The 10,615-nt window shown below is 35.1% G+C and overlaps 2 protein-coding genes across 2 annotated transcripts in view; one reads left to right on the forward strand and one right to left on the reverse strand.

The window, feature by feature from the left end:
• The first annotated feature begins 255 nt into the window (after nucleotides 1-255).
• BCAS2 (BCAS2 pre-mRNA processing factor) lies at nucleotides 256-9,212 on the forward strand. The gene is made up of 5 exons (XM_069823729.1): nucleotides 256-504; nucleotides 3,006-3,098; nucleotides 4,359-4,531; nucleotides 5,325-5,435; nucleotides 6,808-9,212. The coding sequence occupies exons 1-5, from the start codon at nucleotides 430-432 to the stop codon at nucleotides 6,995-6,997; spliced, it is 642 nt and encodes a 213-aa protein (XP_069679830.1). The 5' UTR covers nucleotides 256-429; the 3' UTR covers nucleotides 6,998-9,212.
• A 146-nt stretch (nucleotides 9,213-9,358) lies between these two features.
• The window catches only part of LOC138698040 (colorectal mutant cancer protein), a 485,405-nt gene continuing 484,148 nt past the window's right edge, over nucleotides 9,359-10,615 (reverse strand). The window contains exon 17 of the transcript XR_011331666.1: nucleotides 9,359-10,201. The gene's annotated coding sequence lies outside the window, so the exon portion shown is untranslated. The remainder of the gene's footprint in view (nucleotides 10,202-10,615) is intronic.

Genomic DNA, 10,615 nt, shown 5'->3' on the forward strand with positions numbered 1-10,615 from the left:
ACGTGATCAAAATACGATTTGGACAGTTGGCAATCAATACTGGTCATTGCCTTTAGGTTGCCAAATCAGCGGTTTCTCCGTTAGATCTGGTTCTTTTGTGTTAGTTTAGCAGGTAAAATTTATTATTTATATTGCTGATTTACGAATTTAGCGAAGTTTGTAACACTTATAGCGCAAAGTAATCTCATTTTACATTGATAATGTAGCAATTTAGTGATTTCTGAACTGTTTCATAGCGAGTTTTTAAGAATCGAGTTGGCGACACTGGTTGTCTTAATCGTCAAGGAGGGAGGAGATAGGCTCTAAGAATCTAAGAATTGTATTGGATTAGTTGTGATACTGTTGTCTTCTGTTTTTACGGTTTTGACTGCTGTAGCATAAAAGAATAATAAAATCTTAACACCTAGACGCTGCTAGGAACTTGAAATAATGGCCGGTGAGGTTGTAGTCGATGCTCTACCATATATTGACCAAGGTTATGATGAACCTGGCGTTCGTGAAGCGGTAAGTCTAAAGAAAATTACAGTCCAACTTTGAAAGCGTTACGTTGCTACATGTAGAAGGAACAGAGGGGTAATGTACTTGACATTAATTTGTTTCATTTTGCTCAAAACACTTGTCACTTCCGTAATCAAACCCTACCTAACCTTGTCACTGACAGTAGGCTACTTGTCACAAAGGTTGAGGAGAAGGGAAAGATAAAGAAGGTAAATCAAGCAATGTACTGTGAGCAGTGGCTGCACTTTATATATCTAGTAGCAAATACTGGGGCCAGCGTATGAGCAATAGGTCTTAAGTGCGTGATCTGTGCCTAGACATAACTTGGAACGGTATACGGTTAGGAAGTATTTGATGAGGAGACAGATTGGTAACAAGTGTTTTGCACAAAAAATGACACAAATGAGTGTCAGCCAACCTGATGAAAAACAGAAGTGAACATATTAATCTTGACTCCTTAGAGCCTACAAGTAGAGAGATCTAAAGTCTGACGCACGTTGACATGAGGTAGATTCGTAGAATTTTATTTAACGACGCTTTCAAGTGGTAAGGTTATTTAGCGTCGAAATTCAACGTGGTCGAGAAATGGGCGACAAATTTTATCTGGAGCCCTGATCAGAAACAAGATTTTTTACGTGGAAGAAAGTGCAGCTAAGTACCACAAGTAATAAACTTTAAGTAAGCTTACTGAAAGTTTTTGTGATAAATACTTACTTACTGGCTTTTAAGGAACCTGGAGATTCATTGCCGCCCTCACATAAGCCCGCCATCGGTCCCCATCCTGAGCAAGATTACTCCATTCTCTATCATCATATCCCACCTCCCTCAAATCCATTTTAATATATCTTCTCATCTACGTCTCGGCCTCCCCAAAGGTCTTTTTCCCTCTGGCCTCCCAACTAACACTCTATATGCATTTCTAGATTCGTCCATACGTGCTACATGCCCTGCCCATCTCAAACGTCTGGATTTAATGTTCATAATTATGTCAGGTGAAGAAAACAATGCGTGCAGTTCTGTGTTGTGTAACTTTCTTCATTCTCCTGTAACTTCATCCTTCTTAGCCCCAAATATTTTCCTAATCACCTTATTCTCAAACACCCTTAACCTATGTTCCTCTCTCAAAGTGAGAGTTCAAGTTTCACAACCATAAAGAACAACCGGTAATATAACTTTTATAAATTCTAACTTTCAAATTTTTTGACAGCAGACTGGATGATAAAAGATTCTCAACTGAATAATAACAGGCATTTCCCATATATTTTATTCTGTGTTTAATTTCCTCCTGAGTATCATTTATATTTGTTACTGTTGCTCCCAGGTATTTGAATTTTTCTACCTCTTCAAAGGATAAATTTCCAAACCTTCCTTCCGCCTACCCACAAATTTCATTAATTCATTATGTCATTGACGTGTTGAAACATTTTTCCCTTGGACCTCTCGAGACAATGTACACAAGATATCAGCAACATCTGATATCTTACAATCAACTTCTAGTCTACAGTAGTTCTGTAGTTAAGAGACTCTCAGACAGTGAATGCAAGGATGGAAGATTGGAGTCTACCTGAAGGAAGAAATTTATATTTAAAAGTTCTTTGTAAGTAAATGTACCTTCTGATTACAAGACCATGACACAGAAAGAGAGAAGAAGGTAAGAGATGAGAGAAAATTGGAGAAAAGAGAAGGGAGAAGAAGTTTAGGAGGAGTAGATGCAAGTGACATCTAGTAACGGATTTTTTAATCATCCCTCTTGTTCTTACATTTTCTCACAAATGGCGCCATTAGAGTGACCTGCCATTCTCCTCTATGTATGTTTCTCTCCATCCTATCCACTTCTTTCCTCAACATCCGAATGTTTGAGTTAGAGAAATGTGCGGCATTCAGTGTAGGTTTATGGAGAATTATGTAATAAACATTGTAAAAAGGAATGGAGGTCCTTAAAGACAACGAAAGAAAATGACTGCCCTCACATTTAACATGGAGTAAATCCAAAGCCAAGAACATTAGCAAACCACAACAATATTTAAGATGTATAGTCAATAGACAATGCCAAATTTTGTATCACACCCATATCTATTTTTCTTAGATTACTGATATATCATTCTTTCCCTGTAGGCCTACAGCTCTTCTAAACATGTCTGAAGAATTGTACATTTATCATCTACTGCCACTTTTGGACACATCACTGAATTGCATGCAAAAAAAAATTGAATATACTGCTATGTCATTTCTTCCTTTCCTTGAAATCTTCAGTTTGAAATATACATACTACTGTAAGTAAAGAAAACTGATCAAATCCATTTTCAACATTTCTATAAAACGTAACTGACAAAAGAAGCAGGCCTATGTATTCATAAAAACATTACTTCGTCAATCATGCCACTAAACTACGTCTTGGATATTAGAACTCAAGTCAATGTTTAATTTAGTTTGGAGTGTAAAGTTCAAGTTTGTTATGAATAATTTAACAATATGTAGGTACGAACTAAACTTAAGTTATTTTGCAGGCATTGGCCATGGTTGAAGAGGAGACAAGACGATATAGACCAACGAAGAATTATCTCGAGCATCTGCCACCTCTCAATTTGAGTGCTTTTGAAGTAAGTCCATTCATAGGGCTTAGCATAACTCTTACACACGCATACCAAGAAGTGATTTTTGATATGCTGTTTGTTTCTCTATATATACAGCAATTTCTCTTAAATCGCTGGACAGATTTTGTTCATATTCAGTTTCAATGAGTCAATTCAACCAAGGGTGATGAATGAATGAATTCGTCAAGGGTTTCCAGCTAATCTGCTGATACCCTCATCTCTTCTATACATATTGTGCCATATCCCAGACAAATGGATTTTTCATAATTGTTTCTATAAGGGGCAGTCAAATGAAAATGGGTCAGATGCCAAAAAGTATAATAGAATATTTGTTACCTCAAAAGTGATCTCCAAAACTGTTATACATTTATCCTACTGCGAGGCCAGACGATCAATCCCATTCTTGAAAAAGCTTACGGGCTGTCTACTGAACCAGTTCTTTACCCAGTCACACATGTCTCTATCCAATGCAAAACGAAGTCCATGAATGTCATTCTTCAGCTCTTCAAAAATGTGAAAATCACATGGGGAGAGATCTGGGCAGTAGGGGGGGGGGGGTGTGAAGCGTTTCCCAACCAAATCTCTGAATCTTATTCCTCACACAGTTGGCAGTATGTGTGGGCGGGCATTATCATGAAGAAGGATAACGCCGTTCGATAGCATTCCAGGGCATTTTGACTTAATGGCACATCTCGGTTTCTGTAAAGTTTGTTCATAATGCTGTGCATTGATTGTGGTCCCATGCTCGAGAAATTCAACAAGCAGAGCATCCCTAGAGTCGAAGAAGAATGTCAATATGACTTTACTGGAACTTGTATGTATTGCTTTGAACTTTTTCGGTGGGGGAGAATCCATGTCTTTCCATTGTTTTTTTTTTTTAATGTTGTTTATTCAACAACGCTCGCAACTGCCGAAGTGATATCGCTGGTGTGCCGGAATTTTGTCCAGCAAGAGTTTTTTTTATATACCAGTAAATCTACTGACATGAGTCCAGCAATTTTTTGGGGATTAAACTTACACAATAAAGTCTAAAGTAAGTATGTAGTCCAGAAAAGAAAATTTCAGCTTATATTTTTGCGCAGTAAATTATTTCATTTATGCATGTCTTTTGGATGATAATTCAAGAAATACCTACACTATGACTATGGCAACATGATAAAAGAACTGAATTATTGTAAAATATTTAAAACATATGAGAAAATGTGTCGTCTTTATGGCACCAATTTTTTAAATACATGTGTCATCTGAAATATGTATTTCTTGCAGACTGAGATAATGCGTAGTGAGTTTGAACGAATGCAGCAGCGACAGCCCATGGATGTTCTTAGCATGAAACGGTATGAACTTCCACCCCCACCTGCTGGCAAAATGACAGACATTGCAGCATGGACTGAATGCGTTGAGAATTCCATGGCACAATTGGAGCATCAGGCAACAAGGTATATAATGATTTTGAGTTAATTCATTATTTAGACATTATGCATGAGCTGAGAACTTCACCATAAATACCAGCATAATTTTTATTAAGTACGAAAATTCTATGGGAAGAAGGAAAGTCTTGTAGATGATATTAATATATGTGATTAAATTTTTCACTATGTTTCATATGACTGAGAATATTACCGGCAGCTAGTTCAAAACATTGGCGCTTGGGTCTATTATTATGAAATTAAAATATGATCATGAAGTTCCATTAGATCTGAAAAGCCAGGAGTCATCAATTGGAATATAGAATAGAAGGTAGTGCATTAATTAAATAATGGTGTTGTGTTTTTGACTGTTCTTGTTCACATCTTTTAAACAATCTAATTTAACCAAGATAAGACAGATAAGAAAATAGACATTAGTCTACATTCGTGTTCAGACAACAGAATGTGCAGGCACTGAAAATGTATGCGTATGTGAGTTTGTCTCTCTTCATACGGATACATTGTAGGCAGGGATAGAATTTAGAAGCAAATGTACAGTTTTTATTAGGTAAAAAAATGTAATTTTGTAGTATTTTTATGTTTAAAGCCAAATAGAATGGTTTTTATTTTGCTAGGTTCTGTTTTTTTGTATTTGAAGCTTGAATTTGATACAGCATATCTCAGTACCTTGTAGTATAGCCTACTTAATTTCTATATTTTAACAATATGCCTGCATTTTGAATTTCCTTACAAAATATTCGAATTAATACTTGTATTATTATGTATAATTTAGTATAATATTCCAATTTGCGTTATTTTGTAGAATATGCAATTTGGAGCTTATGGTTGAATATGGCTGTGAAGCTTGGAAAAGTTATCTCGAAGTCTTAGTGCAACTAGTTACCCAAGCTCAGAAGCAGCTCCAAAGTATGAGGTGAGTTCACAATTTCATATTAATAAATTCATTGTAAATTAGTTTATTTTTAAATCTGGGATACCTCCAAGGCATCAGCCACGTTTTTATTTTTAGGCAAAATTTTTTTTAAAAATACTATCCTCTAGAATTGGTATTAAACACAAGTCATAGTAGCATACAGTTTTAAAATTGTGGTTGTATTAAATTCAGACATATGATTTAATACGTGCTTTTACTAAATGATTTTAAATTAAATTTGTGTTCGAGATACAGAGAAATCAGATAAGGTGTGGACAGGAGTAACAGGGTTTTCACTGTGCGCTGCTGATACACTTGCAGCAGGGATGCAACCATACAAGTTCCCCTAACTATTTAAAAAGTGTCTTACTTACCAACTTTATTGATGGAGGTGCTGAAACTGGCCGCCTTCATTGCCCACACATTTTTGTCACCTTTTTATGAAATGTTCCATAACTCGCTGTAGTTCTGGTTGATTAGCGCTGTTGATTTTGTAACGGATATTACATAAATGATATCAGGTTTCTGAACACACCAATAACGATTGTTTTGTGAACACACATACCATGGAGGTGGAACTATGTGTATGAGAAAAATATTAAATGTGGATCTATTAGTCTGTTATGAATATTATTCAGCATCCACACACAAAATGTGCGCCTAAGTGCAGGATCACCTGATTGAAGACTATATGTCTCTTAGTTATTTTATGCTGCTGCAACTTTAATAATTTACTAGCACAAAGCCATAAGAAATTCGTATTTCTTGTGAAAGACACTTAAGTGATTTTCTAGGAGACTGTTCCAATCAATAACCAATGTCATCTAATGTTTCTTCTGTGAGAATCCTACGCTGTCTGTTATGTTTCTTAGGCTGAACACTTTCTGTGGCCTGAAATTTATTATAAAGATTATGGATTGTTGTACTCAATGGGATTTTTATACCTGGGAATCGTGTTTCAAACTGCCTTTGTACTTGGCTGGTAGACTGGGTTAACACATACGAATCATAAATATATATACATTGTTCAGTTGAAACATTTGATTAGCCATTAAATACAGTTTACACTATTACACACTTTTACTTTAAATGCACAAGAAAAAAACCATATAATACAATGTATGTTCAGTGTCACTCGCCATTCACTTAGAGATTGATTCACTAATTTGACAAGAGCCAGGACGGATACATACTTGCTTGCGTTACTGTTACAGAAACTTGTGACTCTACACTGTCCATTCCCCGTTGCTAGTGCATTAGAAGCGCACAGTGAAAATCTCGTTGCTCCTGTCCAGACCTCATCTGATCCCTCTGTACTTGAACATCATCCATATTCAAAACTGATATTTTGTATGTGAATCAATTTCGTTAGGAAGCTGATTCAAGAGATCAACTGGCAGCGCAAGAATATGCAGACCCAAGGTGGAGAAAAGCTACGTCAATTAGAAGCCCAGTGGGTAGGACTTGTGAGTAAAAATTATGAAATTGAACAGGCGTGTGTTCAACTTGAGAAGGAAGTTGCAAGACTGAAAGTATCTGATAAGAAGAATCCGTCTTCATGAACAAACTTGTGTCTTCTGAGTAGATTATTCATTAATTTCATGAGCTCTTCACTAATTTAAGTCTTAACATGTAGAATGTAAATTATGACCAAATTCATTCATTCTTATTAAATGACTGGACCGTAATTGAAACAAAATACAGTGTTTTATTCTTTATAACATTTCCATTTTTCATAGCTATAAAGTCTGTTAGTTTTCCATTCACAACCACATGAAGACATGGTAAATTGCAGGTAAAATGTACATATTAAATAAATCGAAATAGTTTAATAGCACTTGTAATCTCCATGGGAAATGTGAAAGACTGTATATGTAGATGTTCTTATATTCTGTGTTACATATTATGCTTTCATTGTCATACCTAGGATATATACTTCTTCTGTTTCCTTTGGAACATGGAGGAGTTTTAAATAGATAAATGTGTTATTTTGTTACTTAAATTCAATGCTTGATATATATTCTGATATCAGTGGTTTGTGTGCAAGATACTAATTATTTTGTAAAAAATGAAATGACCTCAGCTTATCTACTTCCCATATTAACTGTAATTAACAGCATATTTTATGTCATAAAACATAATATGTATGAACGATCTTTGCAGATTCGTCACAGAAATAATAATCTTATTAGAAAATTTAGAAACAAAGTGCACAAGATAAAAATCGTAAGAGGAGGATGATATGTTTTGACTCAGAAAACCCTGAAGCATAACACTTTGTGTAGAACTGACAAAATATTTTTATTTTCCCAGATATTTCCTAAGACGAATTTTCATAGATTCTCTGTATGCTAAAGCTATTCTTTTCCTCATAAGTAAGGACACTGTGAAACAGTGAATAAAATACATCAAAGTCGGAAAATAAAGCTACTGTAATTCGTGAAAAAGTTATTTAAATATATAAATAATAAAAATCTCTGTATTTAAACATGTAAATCGTGAAGAAAACGTTTGAATTTAAATTTGGAAATCACTTTTAAAAAATTGATAATAAAACACTCATTCCCCTACCGACTTCCCTGATATTAATAAGGACAGTTACACATTAGATGGAGAAAAGTGTCATGTGAATATCAAAAACATTAGGCCTACTATGACAGACTGCCGAATTATCAAAATACATTACTTCTTAATCTTGCTGAAAATGTGGTAAATACTTTTTATACATATTTTGTTATTGAGTTAGGTGTGAAGAACCTAAGCATTGTGCATGTGCGAAACACAGATTTTCATTTTTCAGAGCTGAGCAGCCATGCTTTCCACATGAAACATGATAGACAAATCCATTTTCGTACTTATTTTGAATGTTTCATTGTCGAAAATAAAATAATCGAATTTCGTGACCAATGAAAGTACGATTCGGCAATATTCGTAAAAAAAAAGCATTTAATGCAAAAAATTGGCAAATTCGCAAAAAAAACTAACAAAATTTGCGACAAATCGCGATCGTAAAACGTGTTCACAGAACGAATCTCATTCATATCTATAACAATTTTAACTCATTGACTTCATTAGCAGAAATTTATGATAAAATCGTTCATAAAATCAGATGTCCCTAGTTATGAGTTAGATGAAAGTATTGGTATCATTACATTTCTGTTGGCTCGTTTGTGAATTGGGTCTGTGTTTATTGAGAAATAAAAAAAAAAACTACATTTAAATATTGTTTCAAAGCCTTACTATGTCCCATATTACCACTACAGTTTCTAATATCGAGTTAAACTATGACCCTATCCAGAATAAGTCGATTTACATGGCCAAACATGGAATTACCATCCAATACTATTGCATAGAACCTTGTGTTGAAATCCCTAAGAGTATAATGAAACAGGTTGTGCAGGCCAACCTAATGAGGGGTTTAATGAGAGCCTGGAGGTGTACAGGGCAAAATCCTTAATAGAAGAATCAAGACCTGATTTAATCGAACTTTCAGCTTTAGAAAGGAGAAGTTTAAGATGAACAATGAACACTGTCATCTTAATAAGCATTTCATATACAGTAAAATCGCTCGTAACTGGTAATATACCAGAACAAAGGCACTTTTGGCTGGGCCAAAAAAAAAAAAAAAGTTTAAATCTGTCACATTGGCAGTCTGGGTCATCAGTTTTGCCACATTAGTAAGTTCGCACGAACTTTCGTTTTCAGTGAATATTCGAACCTAAAATTAGTGTATTATTTGTGTTGTATGATGTGTTTTAATAAAGAAAATCCACACAGTTTTTATCTTCATTCAGTTATGAGCAAGTGATAGAGAAATAAGTTTCACATGGCTGCAGTTTCAACTTTTGGCACCATGAAATACGAACTTTTTTTTGTATATACAGGTATTTATTCTGTTATCCGGAACTAGCCTGGCCCCTTTGGTGCCAGTTAAGAGAGAGTCTACTGTACCAGGGCATTCGATAAGTAATGGCAACAATGCTATAAATCAGTGCTCCTAGCGGTGACTGTTGGAATCTTGTAGTATGTAACAGAGTAACGATTCTTTCATAAACCTGCGATATTCAAAGCCTCGAAGTAACTATATTTTGTAAATACTGTCATTATTTCTGATTTGTAGTAAGTAATACAGCTTAAAAATTGTTCAGTAGGTACAAACAAAGGTGCTTCCTAAAATCCAAGTTGCAAGAGGAAAAAGTGCAACTCAGTGCTTTAGGGTATTACAAGAACCTTGTGGGAGAGAAGTTCTACCATACTGAAATATTGCAAGATGAGTGGAAGCGAGGCATTCGCTTTCTATCAAGAGTTGGTATCTAAAGAATTTTAGTTCGATTAGTGACAGATATCCAGAAATGATGCTGCAGATGGAGTCCGTCATCTTCAAAGAATTTGGCAACGTATTGTTGACATGGCAGGGGACTATATTTTAATTATATAATGTCAAAAGTAACCTAAATGAATTTAGTGTGAAACAGTAACTATGTTGCCATTACTTTTCGAATACCCTAATATATGGACCTCACAGAGGACCCAGGTTGTAGGAATATTGGATAAATTCTCAGTCATCAACTCACATTCTGCTGGACTGTCCAGTTTTGAAGCCATATTATGCATTGATACACATGTTGTCTTCAAAGAAGCTTCAGGAAATCAAACCCAGCAGCATCTTGAAGCTAGTCACCTGCTGTAATCTCCTGGGATGATATCTAGTCTGTGAGGTGCACAATGGTCATTCATGCTTAAGTATTTCAGTAGTTTTCCATGCCCTTAGTTAGGAGGAAGAAGAATAAGAACCAATGAGCTCTTTTGATTGAAATACTGTGTCTCAAGTTACAAGAAATAGGTTATGACATGGAATTCTAATTTAAATACAGTACATACAAAAATACTAAAAACATGAAAATACTCCAGTAGTAAGTAATATATTAGTTTCCTGTGACTTCCTACTAATCTTCCTACATGATAAAACTGTAATATCTAAGAAACTCAGAATGTAGCATGGTCTCAAATTTTTAACTGTCTAAAATTATGGTGAAGAATCGGTAGAACAGAAAAATATTCTCTCTGCACCAGGACTCGAACCGATGTCAGCTTGAATCCCTCTCATTTTAAGTTCTACCTACTGTGTTCCCCTTTGTTGGCCTATCCTCTTGTATCATGTCACAGTGTGTGTGACAGTA

The sequence above is a fragment of the Periplaneta americana genome, chromosome 4 (genome assembly GCF_040183065.1).
Source record: "Periplaneta americana isolate PAMFEO1 chromosome 4, P.americana_PAMFEO1_priV1, whole genome shotgun sequence".
Taxonomy (NCBI): Eukaryota; Metazoa; Arthropoda; class Insecta; order Blattodea; family Blattidae; genus Periplaneta; species Periplaneta americana.

Excerpts from the sequence above, each read along its gene's own strand:
- BCAS2 (XM_069823729.1), top strand. The coding sequence starts at position 430 with ATGGCCGGTGAGGTTGTAGTCGATGCTCTACCATATATTGACCAAGGT. Across the intron at positions 3,099-4,358 it reads TCAATTTGAGTGCTTTTGAA|ACTGAGATAATGCGTAGTGA; the intron begins GTAAGTCCATTC and ends TATTTCTTGCAG. Across the intron at positions 5,436-6,807 it reads AAGCAGCTCCAAAGTATGAG|GAAGCTGATTCAAGAGATCA; the intron begins GTGAGTTCACAA and ends CAATTTCGTTAG.